This window comes from Lepus europaeus, chromosome 2 (assembly GCF_033115175.1).
Source record: "Lepus europaeus isolate LE1 chromosome 2, mLepTim1.pri, whole genome shotgun sequence".
NCBI classification, from domain to species: domain Eukaryota; kingdom Metazoa; phylum Chordata; class Mammalia; order Lagomorpha; family Leporidae; genus Lepus; species Lepus europaeus.
Genome location: NC_084828.1, coordinates 164,724,378 through 164,743,656, shown reverse-complemented (window position 1 = coordinate 164,743,656; position 19,279 = coordinate 164,724,378). Strand labels below are relative to the sequence as shown.

The 19,279-nt window shown below is 43.3% G+C and overlaps 2 protein-coding genes across 3 annotated transcripts in view; one reads left to right on the top strand and one right to left on the bottom strand.

Annotated features, from left to right (window-relative positions):
- Positions 1–792, bottom strand: part of ZCWPW2 (zinc finger CW-type and PWWP domain containing 2) — a 219,536-nt gene extending 218,744 nt beyond the window's left edge. Inside the window, exon 1 of the mRNA XM_062179415.1 lies at positions 750–792. The gene's annotated coding sequence lies outside the window, so the exon portion shown is untranslated. The remainder of the gene's footprint in view (positions 1–749) is intronic.
- A 461-nt stretch (positions 793–1,253) lies between these two features.
- Positions 1,254–19,279, top strand: part of AZI2 (5-azacytidine induced 2) — a 38,248-nt gene continuing 20,222 nt past the window's right edge. The window contains exons 1-3 of one of the 2 annotated variants that reach the window (XM_062215440.1): positions 1,254–1,404; positions 16,890–17,110; positions 18,790–18,915. In XM_062215440.1, coding sequence (XP_062071424.1) covers positions 16,895–17,110; positions 18,790–18,915 — 342 coding nt within the window. In that variant the 5' untranslated portion in view covers positions 1,254–1,404; positions 16,890–16,894. The remainder of the gene's footprint in view (positions 1,405–16,889; positions 17,111–18,789; positions 18,916–19,279) is intronic. The other variant, XM_062215431.1, reaches the window with a different exon arrangement.

Genomic DNA, 19,279 nt, shown 5'->3' with positions numbered 1-19,279 from the left:
AGGATTACGTTAATGTAAAGGTTTTAACTTACTTTTAAAATATGCAACTGTAGGTTGTGGTCTTTGCTCCTAACAGCTGTGAATTTTCACTCAACCCTAAACCAAAAAAGAAAAAGAAAAAAAAAAAAAAAAGGCTCAACATTTAGAGATTCGATGATTGTTTGCAGCCCTTGTCTCTGGTGTTGAGGAAGTGTTTTGTTTTTTTTTCCTTCATACTATTTGTTGAACTCTTAGTGTAGGGTGAACTTTATGATCATTAAGTAAACTAAAGTAGGTGTTGGTAAAAATTAAGCGTGGGAACGGGAGAGGGAGGAGGGAGATGGATGGAGCGTGGGCAGGAGGGTGGGAAGCGTCACCACTACGTTCCTAACTGTGAAATACACGAAACGTGCTTGACTTAAATAATTTTTTTTTTTTTATAAAAAAGAGAGGCTCAACATTAAAACGTATTTTCAAGCAAACCCTTGTGTCGAATCCCTCCCGCTGGCTGAGCGGGCAGTCGGGCGGCACAGCGCGGATCTACCTCGGAGACCCCCAGTTAACAAAACCCTGCTACCGGTGCGGCAGGGACCTCCGCGCTGCTGAGGGGCCCCCGGTGCCCAGTCCAGCATGCGCGCCGAAGCGCAGCCCTCGCCTGCCGGCCCGTAAACAGGCAGCCCCCGACCGGCCGCTCAGCTGGAGCGCCGCGCTAGAGGGCGCCCCTCAAGGAGGCCATGGGCCCAACCGCCCGGCCGGCGCAGAACGCTTACCCAACGCCCCGCCGCCGCCGCTTCCGCTTTCCGCGTCGCCGCGGCCCCGCCCCGCCGCGGAGGCTCACGGGACACGTAGTTTCCCCCGTCACGCCCCGCCCCTCGCGCCCGCTCGCTTCCTCTAAGAGCCGCTTCAGGAACGCCCTCCCAGCTCCCTCGGGCCCAACTTCCGGTTTCCTCCGACGGCCCTGGCGCCGAGCCCGAGGCCGCTAGAAGCCCATGGTCCGGGCGTCAGCGGCTCGTCCACCCGCCGAGTCCGCTTCCACAGCGCTTCCTGTCCGCGGCGTCTGAGGCGGCCGCTGTGGCTCCCTGGCGAGGCCGGCGACGCGGACGGGCCGGGCTCGCGCGCGTGTTGCTGGGTAACGGGCCTGCGGCGTTGGCGGCGGCGGCTTGTCCTGCTTCCAGAGGCCCCGGTGTCCAGCCCGAGGGCCGGGCCGGGCCGCGGTGGGCCTGGCGCGGCCGAAGCCGAAGAATGGGAGTGCCTGTGCGGCGCCCCTACAGCAGCTGCCCTCGCTGGGGGAGCGGCGGTGTCCTCGAGGAAACCGGAAGCCCGTGGTGACCCCTGGCGACCCGGTCTGTGTTCCGTCGGTTCCCAAACACTGGGGAAGCGAAACTCGGCGGCCCTAGGGGTGGCCCTGCTCTGCCTGGCTGCGGGGTGAGTGACTCGCTGGGGCCAGGAGGGGGTGGGGGTGCGGGCAGCGCCAGGGGGCCGCTGGGCGGCCGTGGCCGGTCCGGAGAGACGCGGGAGGCGCCCCTTGGCCCGCTCCCGCGCCGCCGCCTCAGCCCGGCTGCTCCTGGCCGCCGCCGCCTCACCTCATGCCCGTTTTCTGATCGACTCGGGCGCCTTCGGGTTTTTTTTTTTTTTATTGATTCGCTGAGATGCCGTTTAGATAGGGACCTGTGGCTAGGGCGGCACTGCCTGGGGGCGTCCAGGAGCAGTGAACCGCGAAGCCCTCTGACGGACACTGGGCACTGTTCGGTTTTCCGGTGTGTCCAGGACGGGTCTTGTTTGTTGAGTGACTACTAACGCGCACTGTAGGCTGACACTCTCTGTCCCTCCCCACGAGCAACTCCAGTACTCCCAAGTGCGGCAGTCCCACTCACAACACCCATTGCTTCAGCATGCGTTGGAAATACGCGTTAGTAATCCAGCACACGGACCTACTGGACCCTTGCTCCTTAGGCATAGGATGCACTTTAAGTTCTAGGTTAGGTTGAGTAACATCTGAAGGCGTCATTTAAATTACAGCTGTGTTGATTTGCGCCTCTGAAGCTAGGAATGGCTGACCCTCCAGGGTGGTTACAAAGGATGAATTCAGTATTTTTGGTAAATGGCAAGCTGTGTGCAAATATAAACTTTTAGCATGAAAGAGATGAGCTAGAGTAACAGGAAATGGCACTGGATGAGATCAGAACACCAGGATCCGGGTGCTGAATTACCAGCTTACTCAGGTGGTGTTTGTTAAGACATTAAAACTCTTCCACGTTTTTCCTGTCACTGAAGGGAGGATACTGCATACTCCATCGGGCACCAAAGCAGAGTTGTCAAGAGTTATGCTGACCCGCATCAGCTGCCTGGTTTTCATTACTGGCCGCTGCCCTCCCTGCACACCCCAACCCCTTTCTGATTCTCCTCCGTTTCCCTGCCTGTGTAATTGGGAAGTTTTTTTTATGATTTATTTATTTGAAAGGCAGAGTTACAGAGAGGCAGAGGCAGAGAGAGAGATCTTCCATCTGCTGGTTCACTCCTCAAATGCCCACAACAGCCAGAGCTGAGTGGATTTGAAGCCAGGAGCTTCCTCCAGTTTCTGACGGGTGTACAGGGGGCCCAAGGACTTTCTGCTTTCTCTGCTTTCCTAGGCCATAGCAGAGAGCTGGATTGGAAGTGGAGCAGCCAGGACTCAAACCGGCACCCATATGAGTGGGATACAGGCCCCAGGAGTCTTTTGAAATAAGTGTCCAGTTGCATTAACACATGTTACTTAAAGGAAATAATGAAAGTCAGTAGACTGTTCTTCATACTTATGCTGTCTCTGACAGTCGCAGGATTCCCTAAAATTCAAAATGATTTCGGACTAAATGGGTTAGGGGAGGTCAGATAAATGAAAGTGAAGTGTTTCGTGCTGAGTACATTTGTGGGCTTATGGGGCATTTGATTGCTCAGGAATATAGACTTAAGTGATAAGTGATAGTGTCTTAGAGTGGCACTTGCTCCCTTCTTTATAAGCTAGTTAGACAATTTCTGCCCCTAATTATTTAATTAAAAATAGAGAAAGAGTATTAGTTCATTTGCCTAAATAAGTCTTAATCCTTGTTCCAAAATATCTTGACTGACCATGGGAAGTATAGTCACAAATATCCTAGCTTCTTAGAAGTAGGAAGTGATGGAAGTCTTAAATAAGATCCAGTCAGGAAGCAGTGTGAAATAGAGGAAGGAACCTACTGTATGGACTTTGATTTCAATTCCAGCTATGTGTCACACCCTGCCGATGATTATAGACAGATTTGCTTTGTCTCTTGAAGCTTAGTTTCTTCATCTGTGGTGGTGGTAATACCTTTTCTAGTGAAATTAATTTGTGTGCTATATCTTTTCCTCAGCTCCTATTACAAACATGAGTTACCTCAGTATTGGGATTGAAATTTTGCTTTCACGGTTTAATACAATGGCATGTTAGTGATGTAGTCCAATCCTGTCATTTTCTAGGTGGGCAAATTTAGATTAGACAGGTGAAGTGAACTAATCGGTCGTCAGGGTGGCAAATTCTATACTAGAATCTTGGGACCTATTCTTCCTACCATAGATTTCTGCTTTGTCCATATTCATGTGTGGCCTCTTGGAATGTTGTGTTAAGCACACAAATGGGTTATCTTCGCATCCCAGCTTTGCCACTGATCAGTTGTGTAGTTGTGGGTAAGGTGTTAACTTTTCTAAAACTTTGTTTATAAATTAAAATGATAGTTCTATAGGAAAATTTATGCAAAAGCATTAGTGCCTTGCATGTGGTAAATAAGTGAAATATGACAGAATAAATATTCCTAGAAAAAAGATCATTGTGATATGAGAAGATTATTCTGTTTAGTGTCACAAACCCTAGTATATGCAGCAAAGAGGACCTGAGGGTGCTTTCGTTGTTGAATGCAGTAATGCTGAAATTTAAAATCTGAAATAATTCTGAGTAACGCTCAAATCTTATTTCTTCCCCGTATACCCAGGAATTACTGTTCTGTTTCCCACCCACCTTATCTGACAGCTGTGCCCTTCTTTATCCGTTATCATTCTTTGGAATTTCACTCTCTGAACAATAATTGCTAACAATTTTCGCTTCAGTTTTTTTAATTCTCTTAATTTGTGCTTAAATAAACTGCTAGAAAGAAACAAAATGTAGTTGTCAAATATATAAAATGCATGACTGTATAGCTGTAAAGATACTGTATTTAATACTCCAATCCTATTGAGATGATAAATGTATTACATTCTATAGTAATAAAACATAATCTTCCTGTAAGAGTTAGGTGGTGATTACTAGTTATAATGTACTCAAAGAACTAACCATGCCTACAACATCTCTAAGAATACTAACTATAATTAGAATTCCATAAATAAGCCATGTAGTAGCTATTTAGCTTTGTTCCCTCTGGATGCATGGTTCTCAAGTTGGAGTGGCACTTAAAATCTCCTCTGGTGCTTATTGAAACTTTCACCTCAGATACTCTGATTTGTATAGATCTACCATGGAGCCTAGCAGTCTGTATTTCTTTTTCATCTTACTTGAAAGGCAAGAAGACAGAGAAAACTCATCCATCTTCTGGTTCACTGCCCAAGTGCCCAGAGACTGGGCCAGGCCAGAGCCAGGAGCACAGAACTCATTCTGGTCTCCCACATGGTTAGTAGGCGCTCAATTAATTGAGTCATCATCTGTTGGCTCCCAGTTTCTGCATTAGCAGGAAGCAAATTGTTAGTGGAATTTCCAGCAGTCAAACCTGGAACTCTATGGAATGCGGGCATCCTAGGTGGCATCTTACTGTTGTGCCATGTGTCCACCTTGCAATCAAATTTTTTTTTAACAAAACTCTTAAGCAATTCTGGGGTGTTGGCCCATACTTCAGTTTATCAAACACTGCTGTAGGTCATCTCCAGCTTCTCGGAATGCTCTTGGAAAAACCAGATTCTTTTGTGACATGTTCCTGTGAAATAGATTTGTTACTGATGATTGAGAGAATCTACTTATGCTTATATTTAGACAGTATCTTGGTATTAAGTTTTGGAAGCAAATGTTATGAATTCCTGTTAGACCTTTTAAAATATTATTTAGATTTGGTAACACTGTTTTATAACAATGTTCTGCTCACGGTTCTCCTTAAACAAAAGTCTGCCATTTTAAGACAATTTATGGTAAATATGATAAGATATAGTATCTGTTTTAAGAGACAACATCTGAACTGACTGATTTCCTCAAATTGCAAGTGTTAAAGCTAGCTTGAGGAGTAAGCGTTTAGTCTAGTGATTAATATACCTGCATCCCATATTGGAATATCTGAGTTTGGTTCCCGGCTCTGACTTCTGACTTGAACTTCTTGTCAGTGCAGACCTTGAGAGGTGGCATAGATGGCTCAAGTTAGGAGACTACCCATATGGGAGACCTGTTTGTGTTCCTAGCTTGGGTCCTCTCCTCTGTCCTGGCCATTGTGGGTGCTGGGGAAGTGAACCAGCAGGTGGCCTCTCTCTCTCCTTCCCACTCCCCTCCTGCCCCTTTAAGTGATAACTAAAAAATAAAAACTAGCTTGATCTAGTTTAGGTATAATAATAGCCAGTTATATTTTTAGGTAAAAAATGTAAGTCATGTTTATGTAAAAAATGTATCAGACTTTGGCCCAGCTGATTTGGATATCCACAGAGACATTTTATGACAACAAAGTATACAAAACAGAATAGGTGTTGTGAGACAGACTTACTGCAGCTCCCTTCTCTGTAGAAAGGATGCTTGCATAAGTAATAAAACCAAAGGCTATACATTGTATGCTTTTACTTTGCTAGCACTTTTCCTTTCAGTATATCAATCACTAGAATGAGGTATCTGTCTTGTATTATTTCATGCTTTTCTAAGATCTCATTTTCCCTGGGCATTCAGCTTTTAATCTCCAGAGTTCTGGCTGGTACAGAATACTATGATAATCATTAATATCCTGATACTTGTGACTTCCTATTTATGTTTTTAAGGATAGAAATTAAAATCCCTATTTTCATTTTACTTTTAAAGATTTATTTATTTATTTGAAAGTCAGTTACACAGAGAGAAGGAGAGGCAGAGAGTAAGAGGTCATCCATCTGTTGGTTCACTTCCCAGATGGCCACAACAGCCGGAGCTGCGCCGATCAGAAGCCAGGAGCTTCTTGGGGGTCTCCCCCGCAGGTGCAGAGGCCCAAAGCCTTGGGCCATGTTCTGCTTTCCCAGGCCATAGCAGAGAGCTGGATCAGAAGTGGAGCAGCCAGGTCTTGAACCGGTGCTGGCACCACAGGCAGTGGCTTCACCTGCTATACCACATCGGCAGCCCCCAACAAATTTAAGTGACAATTATTTTAAGACTTGGTAAAACTTAATGCATATCTGTGATGCTGGTGAATTTTCTCTTGGATAGACTTTAATATATGGCTATTTTTCATAAAATTTTTAAGACACAGCAGTTTTAATGCTGTTCCTAGTACATTCCAAGTCATGTTTATAGTATATGAAATAAATATACAGAACAACTTAAAATCCTTTTTAATGCAAATGATGGTTTTTATATATATTGATCATACATATAAATGCAACTTTTTGATTTTTTTTTTTTTTTAAAGATTTACTTAATTTATTTGAAAGAGTTAGAGAGGTAGAAATAGAAAGAGATATAGGTCTTCCATCTGCTGGTTCACTCCATAGATGGCCTCAATGGCTGGAGCTGCACCAGTCCAAAGCCAGGAGCCAGGAGCTTCTTTCAGGTCTCCCACGCAAGTGCAGAGGCGCAAGGACTCGGGCCATCTTCTGCTATCCCAGGCCATAGTGGAGAGCTGAATCGGAAGAGGAGCAGCTGGGACTAGAACCGACACCCATGTGGCACGCCAGTGCTTCAGGCCAGGGCTTTAACTGGCTGTGCCACAGCGCTGGCCCCTTGATTATTTATAAAACAAAGGCAAAATATAGAAATGTATAAACTAATCTGACTACTTGTTTTATTTTAAAAAAATATAATCTTATAAAATGTGACATTGTTATATCAGTATAACCCATTCCATCTTAAGTACTTAGTAAACCCTTCCAGGAGTTCTGAATTTCATAGTTCCTGATGAATTTAAGATTTTACGGGCTGGCGCTGTGGCTCACTTGGCTAATCCCCCGCCTGCGGCGCCGTCACCCCGGGTTCTAGTCCCGGTTGGGGCGCTGGATTCTGTCCTGGTTGCTCCTCTTCCAGTCCAGCTCTCTGCTGTGGCCCGGGAAGACAGTGGAGGATGGCCCAAGTGCTTGGGCCCTGCACCTGCATGGGAGACCAGGAGGAAGCACCTGGCTCCTGGCTTAGGATCGGCGCAGTGCACCGGCCATAGCGGCCATTTGGGGAGTGAACCAACGGAAAAGGAAGACCTTTCTCTCTGTGTCTCTCTCACTAACTCTGCCTGTCAAAAAAAAAAATTTATAAAGATTGGGCCGGCGCCGTGGCTCAACAGGCTAATCCTCCGCCTTGCGGCGCCGGCACACCGGGTTCTAGTCCCGGTCGGGGCACCGATCCTGTCCCGGTTGCCCCTCTTCCAGGCCAGCTCTCTGCTGTGGCCAGGGAGTGCAGTGGAGGATGGCCCAAGTGCTTGGGCCCTGCACCCCATGGGAGACCAGGAGAAGCACCTGGCTCCTGCCATCGCAACAGCGCGGTGCGCCGGCTGCAGCGCGCTACCGCGGCGGCCATTAGAGGGTGAACCAACGGCAAAGGAAGACCTTCCTCTCTGTCTCTTTCTCACTGTCCACTCTGCCTATCAAAAATTTAAAAAAAAAAAAATTTATAAAGATTGGCTTTTTGGAGAGAAAAATACTTCAGGCTATGAAATACCAGTGCTTCTGCTATATACTTGTTTGGCTAAGCTTTATGCATTTTCCAGATTGGCTTTCTCATCTGTAAAATGGACTCAATACAATTATATACTTTGTATGGATCATAAAAATGTGAATTATATTTATAAATATTTAGCACAATCCAAGTAGTTTCTTTGGTTGTGAATATTTTTAATATGTGTGTATTATTCACACACTTTAATCATATGCAGGCCTATTATTTATTCTATGCCTTAAATGTTTGTTTTCATCTACTTGAAAGGCTTAGTAATCTTCCATCCATTGGTTCACTACCCAAATGCCAGGGCTGCTGAGCTATGCCAAAGCCAGCAGTCTAGAACTCCATCTGGTTCTCACATATGTAGCAAAGTCCCAAGCACTTTGGCCATCATCTGCTACCTCCTAAAATGCATTTGAAAGTCAGACGTACAAAGAAGCAGAGGCAGAGAGAGATCCATCCTCCATCTGCTGGTTCACTCCCCAAATGGCTGCAAAGGCCAGGGCTGGGCCAGGCTGAACTAGGAGCCAGAAACTTCCTCTGGATCTCAGATGTGGATTTAGGGGCCCAAGCACCTTGGCCATCCTCCACTTCCCGGGGACATTAGCATTGAATTGAATTGAATTGAATTGGAACTGGAGTGCCCACATGGGATGTGGGCACTGTAGGTAGCAGCTTTGTTCACTATGCCACAGCACTGGCCCCTAGGTCTGTCTTCTAAAAGTTCCATAGAATAAGGACCAAAGTCCATAGTGTGTGTCATAAAGAACCTATCTTTGTGTGTGTGTTTTCTTTTTTTAAACATTTATCTGAAAGTGTTACAGAGAAAGGGAGAGAGATCTATCTGCCAGGCTAAAGCCAGAAACCTGGAACTCCATCCAGTTCTCCCATGTGAGTGGCAGAAGCCCAAGTACTTGGGCCATCTTCCATTCCTCTTCTCTGGTGTATTAGCAAGGAGGTGGATTGGAAGTGAAGCAGCCAGGAGAGGAACCTATGCCCAAATAGGATGCTTGCATTGCAGGCAGCAGCCTAAACCACTGTGCCATAATGCTGGCCCCGTATCTTGTCCTTTCAATGTCATTGCCTGTGTTTCTTCTCAACCCTCCTCCCCACACCCTCTCAGGACTTTGAACTTGTTTCCTCTGCTGGAGGATAACAAACTGAAGATTTAAGTACGGTAAGTTTAATGAAAATAACTACCTTTTTTGCCTAAGGGTCATTTATCTTTTGTGGTACTTTCTTTGAGAACCATTCCTCTTATTCATTTCCTAATCCCTGTGTCGTTTTGTACTATTTCAAATATATTACTTACTTTTTTAAAAAAATTTATTTATTTGAAAGACAGTTACAGAGAGAGGTAGAGACAGAAGTCTTCTGTCCTCTGGTTTAACTTCCCAGATGGCCGCAACGGCCGGAGCTGCACCGATCAGGAGCCAGGAACTTCTTCGGGTCTCCCACGTGGGTGCAGGGGCCCAAGGACTTGGGCCATCTTCTACTGCTTTCCCAGGCCATAGCAGAGAGCTGGATCAGAAGAGAAGCAGCCGTGGCTTTAATCCACTGCGCCACAGCGCCAGCCCCCTATTACCAACTTTAATAATAGAATTAACAATTTTTCTTCACAAGTGTCTGTTGTTTCATGATAAAAAAAAATAGGGGAATCACGTGGTTAAGCTAATTAAAAGCTTGTAAAGTGAAGGTGCATGGACTCTGATCCCTAAAGTATACAAACTGTGGAACATCTATTTTAGCTTTGTAGAGCAGTTATTTCTCCTGTCTTTAGGGGGAATAATGAATAAATCCTATCCATTTGCTTGAACATTAAGTTATTTAATTGCATATCTAATATTTACACAACTTTACCTCATTAAACTAGCTTTTTATTCTTACTCTGTTTTATTATGGGTTTATGTATAAGAATTCTTTTTGGTATTTTTCATTTTATTTGGAAGAGACAGAAACAGAGCTCTTCCATCTCCTGGTTCATCCCCAGATGCCTGCAAAAATGAGGGTGAGACCAAAGTGAATCCAGGAGTCTGGAACTCACTCTGAGTCTTCCATCTGGGTAGCAAGGACCCAAGTACTTGAGCCATCATCTGTTGCCTTTCAGGGTGTGCATTGGTAGGAAGGTTGATCGGAAGCGGAGGTGGGACTCAAACCCAAGCATTCTGATATGGGATGTCGGCATTCATGTGTCGACTTAAGCCTAATTCCTGCCCCTTGTGTAAGAATCTTAGGTGGGACCAGTGTCATGGCACACAGGTTAAGCAGGTTAACCTGCTGCTTGGAAAGCTGGAATCCCATGTCACAGCACAAATTCGTGTCCCGAATTCTCTGCTTCTGATCCAGCTCTCTGCTTATGTGCCTGAGAAAGCAGTGGAAGATCTCCAAAGTTCCTGGGCCCTTACCACTCAACTGGGAGACCCAGATGGAGTTCTGCTCCTGGATCTGGCCTGGCCCAGCCAGTCACTGTGGCCATTTGAGAATGCAAAAACAGATCTCTTTCTCTCTGCCTTTCAGATAAATAAGATTAATCTGAAAAAATGAAGAGGAATCTGACATGGAGATACATAAGCATATTTGTAGTTTGTGGAATGGGAATAACCCATACTTTTCAAACAACAGCATGATTGGAGTGATGTTTGCTGTTATTTTGGAATAGAGTTAATCCAGAGATAAAAACTGCTTTAGAGAAAGAAAATTTAAGCTGTTATCATTAGAAGAAAGCACAGTTTGCATCAGAATCTACCACTTATTTATTTATTTGTTTGTTTTCAATGGCCAGGGCTGGGTCAGGCCAAATCATCTGGGTCTCCCACATTTGTATAGGGGCCCAAGCTCTTGGGCCATCTTCCACCACTTTCCTTGGTGCATTAGCAGGGAGCTGGGTCACAAATGGAGCAGCTTGGACTCAAAATGGCTTCCATATGGGATGCTGGTGTTGCAGAAAGTGGTTTAACCTGCTATGCCACAATGTCAGCCCATCTGCCACTTCTTTGTGATACTGTGTGTAACATAAGCTATGCTTAACTTTTTTTTTTAAGATTATTTATTTGAAAGAGTTAGAGAAGGAGAGGCAGAGAGAGAGGTCCTCCATCCCCGGTTCACTCCCCAGTTGGCTGCAACGGCTGGAGCTGTGCCAATCTGAAGCCAGGAGCTTCTTCCAGGTCTCCTACGTGGGTACAGGGGCCCAAGGACTTGGGCCATCTTCCATTGTTTTCCCAGGCCATAGCAGAGAGCTGGATTGGAAGGAAAGCAGCCAGGACTCAAACCGGTGCCCATATGGAATGCCGGCACTGCAGGTGGTGGCTTTACCTGCTATGCCACAGTGCTAGCCCCTAGCCTTGAACTTTAAGTGAAGAGTAGGAGTAGTCTTGTATGGTTAGGAAATTTTAATTTGGTGTTGAAATTTTTTTTTTTTTTTTTTTTTTTTTTTGGACAGGCAGAGTGGACAGTGAGAGAGAGACGGACAGAGAGAAAGGTCTTCCTTTTGCCGTTGGTTCACCCTCCAATGGCCGCCGCGGTAGGCGCGCTGCTGCCGGCGCACCGCGCTGTTCCGATGGCAGGAGCCAGGTGCTTATCCTGGTCTCCCATGGGGTGCAGGGCCCAAGAACTTGGGCCATCCTCCACTGTACTCCCTGGCCACAGCAGAGAGCTGGCCTGGAAGAGGGGCAACCGGGACAGGATCGGTGCCCCGACCGGGACTAGAACCCAGTGTGCCGGCGCCGCAAGGCGGAGGATTAGCCTGTTAAGCCACGGCGCCGGCCTTGGTGTTGAAATTTGAATGGGTGGCAGGTTTCACACACTCAAGACTTGCAATATATACATTTATTCTTGCTTACTTTTCCTATAGTCCTGGATAAACACAAATCACTTAGACATTCCTGATACTGGAATATGGGCTGCCACATGATATCACCATGTGCTTACTAATAAATTCTCAATATTAACTAGCCTTCATGGGTTCTTGCCTAATATTTAGAGAAGAATTCTGAATACTGGCATAAATGAACGAGGCAGCATGATAAGTTTTAAGCTTTTTATTAAGTGAGAAAGATGTATAGGAGAGTGAGGATGTTAGTTTAATCTAAGGAGAGGGGAAAGTCTGGAAATTAGGTTGGAGTCCATACCAAGCAGAAAGCAGACCAAAAGGCACATCCAGCAAGTGTTTTGAGCAGCTATCCACAGCTTATCATGAGCAGTGAAGCAGAGGCAGAGAGTGATTTTGGGGACGCTCTTTGCCTTTTATATATTTTTCAAAGGGGAGTGATTACATGGTCTGGAGGGCAGGTGGGTGCCCAGGTGTGGTCAGGAGCATGTGGTCACACAGGGGCTTGGCAAAGGCGTGGTCTTCCAGCTCACAAACCTAATCAGTTTTATCCTGTATGCCTGCCTACATCATTCCCCCCTCCGAGACTGCAGACCTTAATCTTAAAAGATGTTAATGGGCATAGAGTCATCATCTCTTCTGTAGCTGCTTCCTGCTTATTAGGAGCATAGGTCCTGCCTGTCCTTGATCCGGAAATCTCTGCCTATCTCATCTAACAAGTTAGTTTCATGAGCTGGAGCTCTTTCAGTCACTGCCAATGTCTGTGTCCCCTACATGGTCATCATTACTCTCAGAAGTTGTTGGGTTCTGAAACATAAGTTTTTCAGTTAACATGAGCAAAATTGGAATAACCCCAAACGCAACTAGTGTGCCCCTTAAAATGGAAAGAGCATGTTAAGCCATCTCCCAGACAGTAGGTGGTATTAGGCTGCCCCTATGTAGACTATAGCTTGAGCATAGAGGGCTTTGATGTCTTTCTCTGTGAACATGGTATTATTTGAGTAAAGGTGGCAGATTCCATTAATCACTGTGCACATTCTCCCTTGTTCTATTAATATGTATTCTAAGGCCTTTCTATTGTCCGTAACTATTCCTGGAGAGGGAGTCTACTGAAGCCAGGGCTTGCTGCAGAAGCCGGCCTGAGGTGTAAGCTAGATTACCCAGAGCGAAGGTCAGATTTTTAAAATCAGTTTCATATCACTCTTTCGGACTTTGACTCTTTGCCATTGAGGCACCCACTAAGGAGTCCTTCTGCCAATAATAGCTCCCAGAAAGAATCAAAAGAAGAGGTATGTATACTAGCTAGGTACTAAAGTATAGCATTTTGGCTTGGCTAAGACAAGAGCTTTACTTACCTTTTTGCATTTTGAAGAGGTATTTAAGATCTTCAGTTGGCTCACAGGAATAAGCAAATGTATCTGTTGGATTCACCTGTGGAGACCTAAGAGGTGGAAGTTTAATCCTTGACAAATGTACCCAGCTTGGAACGCCCTGTAATTTTGCTGAAGTAGGTGTGCTCAGCAGTACCTGGTAGGGTCCCTTCCACTGGGACTGTAACTGATCTGAAGGAGATCCTTTCAGGTTTTTATAGGACCAAGTCCCCTGGAGAGATGGGCTGCTCATGAGTTTCAAGGTCTGGTGTCAGGAGTATCTTATTGCCATACTTTACCAGAGCCTTTTGTATCTGACCTAAGTGTGGGTTCTTGCCTAATATTCAGAGAAGAATTCTGAATACTGGCATAAATGATCAAGGCAGCATCATATGTTTTAAGCTTTTTATTCAGTGAGAAAGATTCATAGGAGAATGAGGGCCCTTATCTAAAAGAGAGATAAATCTGGATTCATACCAAGTACCAGGAGCCAGCCACGTGGAGGAGCACGCAGGCCAGGAAGCATGAGGCTGGTGACCCGAAAGCCACACGCACTGGAGGCACAGGGCAGCAGGGGCCCACACTGGCAAAAGACCAGAAGATAAAAGGGCCAAAAAGGAGGAAGAGAAGGGGCACACCATGTCCCAGGCTTTTAATCCACTTCCAAAGGGGAGTGGTTAATTAGCTTGGTTGGCCAGTGGGCACACAGGCGTGGCCAGGTAGGGGCATGAGGTCACACAGGGGCATGATAAAGGTGTGGTATTCCAGCTCACAAACCTAATCAATTTTATCATGTATGCCTGCCTGCATTGTTCCTAACTGTGGCTTTAGTTGAGACTAACTGGAAGGTTTTTAGTTATGAAATCAGAAAAGCAACTATATAGTGACAGAAGACCAGACTTAGATAAATACCAAACCAAAACCACTAATAAATATGTTAATGGACATGTTGTCTGAAATAAAGCAAAAAAACTTTATAGGCATTGACTAGAACAGGAAAAAAAATCTGCAGCTTTAGAGGAAGGCAAGCAAAGTGAAACCTGGATCCTGCACTCAAATTGTTTTTCATAGTATCTTTTTTTTTTTTTTTTTTTTGACAGGCAGAGTGGACAGTGAGAGAGAGAGACAGGGAGAAAGGTCTTCCTTTACCGTTGGTTCACCCTCCAATGGCCGCTGCGGCTGGCACACCGCACTGATCCGAAGCCAGGAGCCAGAAGCTTCTCCTGGTCTCCCATGCGGGTGCAGGGCCCAAGCACTTGGGCCATCCTCCACTGTACTCCCGGGCCACAGCAGAGAGCTGGCCTGGAAGAGGAGCAACCGGGACAGAATCCGGCACCCCGACTGGGACTAGAACGCGGTGTGCCAGCGCCGCAGGCAGAGGATTAGCCTATTGAGCCGCGGCGTTGGCCTTCATAGTATCTTAACTCTTCACTTACTCTGTTAGTTTGGAAAAATTACTTAAATCCCTTCTACTTCAGGTGTTTTCATCTACAATGCTCTTGAACAGTGACTGATACTGGTAAGGAACTACATTTTTATTTCAAGCAAGGGATAGTTCAAAAATTCCATGAAGCATCAATTACTAGTTTAGTAATTAATTGTTAGTAAAGATACAGGAAATTCCATTGATAGTCCTTACTTGGAATGCTATATTTTAAACTAAAAACTATTTGAAGGGATTTTTTAGGTTCTTTGACATAACATGTGATCCTTCTTAACCTGTTCTTCCCTAGGACTTAAAAGTTTTATTCAGTCTCTCTCTTAAGAGTGTTTTCCAGAAATACAGCTCTGAGATTGGGAAACACCTTCTGTGATGAGTTGGGAACAAAATGATGAGCAAGATGAGCATAGCCTCTGCCTCCAAAGAGCTAATACTCTGTAACCTTTACTGGGCAAAATACTGTACCTATCAAAGCATGCCTATAAAACAGAAGATCATATCTCATGAAATTGTTGTATAATTAAGTGAATAACATTGAAAGAATGGGTGGTACTGGACATATTGGGCACTCAAATGTCAATTCATTTGTTTTCTCTTATGAATACACAAGAATCAATCAGTTATTAGACTAGAGAGATTATAGTAGAGTCTGTATTAAAACTTTTTTGAAGGTTTTATTTAATGAATAGGTTTCATATGTATAACTTTTAGTCTCCTCCCTCATTCCCACCTTCCTACGCCCCATTCCACCTCCTGCTCCATCTCCCATTCCATTTTCCATTAAGATTCTTTTTTAATTGAATTTATATACAGAAGACCAATTCTGTACTAAGTACAGATATCAACTATTTGCGCCCACACAAAGTATAAAATACAGTTTGAAGACAAATTTTACCGTTAATTCTCATAGTACACCTCATTAAGGACAGAGGTCCAACATGGAGAGCAAGTGCACAGTGACTCTATTGTTGATTTAACAACTGACACTCTTATTTACGATGTCAATGATCACCCGAGGCTCTTGACATGAGCTGCCAAGGCTATGGAAGATTTTGAGTCTACAAACTCTGTCGGTTTTAGACCAGGCCACATGCAAAGTGGAAGTTCTCTCCCTTCAGAGAAAAGTACATCCTTCTTGGCTGGCCCCTTCTTTGCACTGGGGTCTGACTCAAAGAGATCTTTCATGCAGAACAGTTTTTGCTACAATGTCATCTTTCCATGCCTGAAATGCTCTCATGGGCTTTTGAGCCAGATCCGAATGCCTTAGGGGCTGATTCTGAGGTCAGAGTGCTGTAAAACTTCTTTAATATGTTGTAGTGGATTATACACAAGAACTTTTAAAAACTTCTGACTTTGGAAGCTATAAACTTGATATTAATCTTAGTAGAAATGCTGATGAGGAAGAAATACATAGTAATGAAACGCCTAAAACCTCTGATTCCTTTTTTTTTCAAAAGACTTACTTAATTATTTGAGAGGCAGAGTTACAAAGAGATAGAAGGAGAGACACAGAAAGATCTTCCTTCTGCTGGTTCACTCCCCAAATGGCAACAACAACTGGGACTGAGCCAGCCAAAGCCAGTAGCCAGGAACTTGTTCGGGTGTCTCACATGGGTGCAGAGGCCCAAGGATTTGGGCCATTCTCTGCTGTTTTCCCAGGCACATTAGCAGGGAGCTGGATAGGAAGTGGAGCAGCCAGAACTTGAACCTGTTTACAGGTCCTACAGGCTGCAGCTTTAACCTGCTGAATCACTGTGCTGGCTCCAAAAATTCTAGTCTTTTAACGAAATTGGTATTGTATCAGGTTTTGATAGAACTTAAGTCCTTTATAGATACCAATTGTTTAGTAATCTTAAACTGTGACATAGTTGCTATTATTTCCTGTACACTTTACAGTAAATAAGGAAACTGAGGTTAAAGTGGTTAAACAACTTTCCCAAAGTCACACCAACGCTAAAATGTTAGAGCTTGGATTAGAACTCCAGGTAGTCTGGTTGCAGAGTCAGTGTTTAACCAGTATGTACACTGCCTCCAACTGAAATAGGAGATGATGTTTTTCTTTTTAAAAATGATTTATTTATTTGAAAGGCAGAGGTACAGAGAGAGGCCAGACCTCAGTGAGAGAGAAAGAGATCCAGTCAGGTAGTTCATTCCTCAAATGACACAAATAGGAGCCCAGAACTCTTTCCAAGTCTCCCCAGTGGGTGGCAGAGGGCCATGTATTCAGGCAATCTGCTGCTGCTTTCCCAGGAGCATTAGCAGGGAGCTGGAACAGAAGTGGAGCAGTGGGGACTCAAACAAGCTTGGCTCACTGTGCTACAATTTCTGCCTTGGGAATAGATGTTTTAAAAGCATTGTCTCAGTCACAATCTTTTTCCTATTTGTTTGTTCAGTGAGACAGTTGTATTTTTCTTTTGTTCTTTTAAATAGCTGTCATGGATGCACTCGTAGAAGATGATATTTGCATTCTGAATCATGAGAAAGCCCATAGGAGAGATCCAGTGACTCCAGTCTCAATATATGCAGGAGATGAATCTGTTGCTTCACATTTTGCCCTTGTCACTGCATATGAAGATATCAAAAAACGACTTAAGGATTCAGAAAAGGAGAACTCTCTCTTAAAGAAAAGAATAAGGTTTTTGGAAGAAAAGGTAATTTTAGCTTCTACCTTCATATGTTTTATGATATAAAGAATGATTCAAAGCATTTGATATTTTAAATACTTTTCTGTCTTCCATAGTTGTAATTAAATTTCCAGGGATAATTCACTGTTAATCTCAAAACTCTGGGTATTATACTCATACTGTGTTTTACATACCATGTTCTTAGTGAATGTTTATAGAATATAATTTAAAATTTTAAAAATGATATTCCATATATTTTCCTTTCTGCGTTTTTCAGATTGCCTTACTTAACTGTGTGTATTTTATTCAGAGTTTTCAAAGTTGTACAGAAAAAATAATGGATATCAACAAAGGAAATTAAATGTCAAAGCAGAAAATTTTGAAATATTGTTCTAATAGTCATCACAAGGACCAGAGTCTTAATTTCCTCAACATTGTTTTATTAACACATATTAGGCTTAATGGTTTGAAATTAATGTCCTCTGTTTAACTTACATGTAATATGTGGACACTCCTAAGTCACCAGATATGGTTAGCTTTGTGTATTGGGACATCCTTCTCAGTTATTCATTTATTTTTGAGTTTTAAAGTTTTAACTTAGTTTATAGTTCTTCAGATCAGATTGTTCATATTTTACAAACAGCAGGTTCCACAGACAGTAGCGAAAATGAATTCTTAGCTGCAAAGGAAATTATCCTGTAGTAAAATAATAAAAAATGGAGTTTGGTAGTTTGATTCTGTTAGGGGAGTTAAGTGGAGGAGAGTGAGTTATAAAAGTAACCATAATTTCTTTGCATTCATATGAATTTTCTGAATTATAGTGGTGGTTAAGTAAATCTGTAACATATTAGGATACAGAAAGAAGGTAACATTTTGGAGCTCATACCTGTATTTAAAGATGTACAAATTACATTTGATGTACAGTTTATATTGCAAATATTTCTGTATTTTGTGACCTACTAACCCAGTAATTCTTATTCTGAAATAATATGTAAGATTCAATTAACTAATATTTCTATTCTTTAAAAAGTAAAGTGTGCTTTGATACTTTTTCTGATAGTGGGAGTTATGACTGACTTAGAAAACTGGTATTTCAAAAGAATATTGTACTGTGTTGTAGTGCAATGAATTAGTGTGTTATAAGTATGAAGTGTAAAATAGTGACTAAGTAAAAGAATAGAAGGCTTAAAAAAAAAAAAACTCATATTATTTATTTGAAAGAGTTACAGAGAGAGAGGTACAGCCAGAGAGAGAGAAAGGTCTTCCATTCCGTTAGTACATTCCCCAAATGACTACAACTGCCATAGCTGAGCTGATCCAAAGCCAGGAGCCAGGGAGCTTCTTCCGGGTCTCCCAAGCGCATCCCCCACTGCTTTCCCAGGCCACAGCAAAGAGCTGGATCGGAAGAAGAGCAGCCAGTACTCAAACCGGCACCCATATGGGATTCCTGCGCTGCAGGCTGGGGCCTTAACCCACTACGCCACAGCGCTGGCCCCAATAGGAGGCTTTTAAAGCTAACTCTGTGTTCTTTTGCTTTCTTAATCTGTAAAGGCTAATTTAATTAAAAATGAAATGTTCATTTAATTATAGTCCAGCCTCTATCCCTGAATTATAATGATTAAGATAAGAGGTGGAGCCATCAAAAGACTGGCTTATTTTTTTACTGTAGATAACTTTCTGAAGCTTTCTCTTTTGATTTCCACTAGCTAATAGGGGCTCGATTCGATGAAGAAACAAGTTCTGTGGGACGAGAACAAGTAAATAAGGCCTATCATGCATATCGAGAGGTTTGCATTGATAGAGATAATTTGAAGAACAAATTGGATAAAATGGTAAGTTGATTTTAAAAAGAATGGTATCTTAATATTACAAATGAGTTTTCTCTTTCAAGAGGTTTAAAATTAGAAATGAAGTTGAACTTAAAATACACATGGGTAAGGTAAATTGAAAATGTTTTATATCTGTAACATTTCTATACTTAATAAGTACTTAGTATGTAATGTTGTTTAGAGCTTAAAATACATCCAACACCACTAACTTATTTTGAAAAATTATGATGTGGTAGAATTAGTTTAACAAAAGAAGAAAAGCCAGTGAAAAATAATGTACCAATTTGGAAAAAGAGATTAGTTAGAAACACAGTTCATTTTCACACCTTGCCTTTAAGGATTAAGATGAGAATTTTTTTTGGTATCT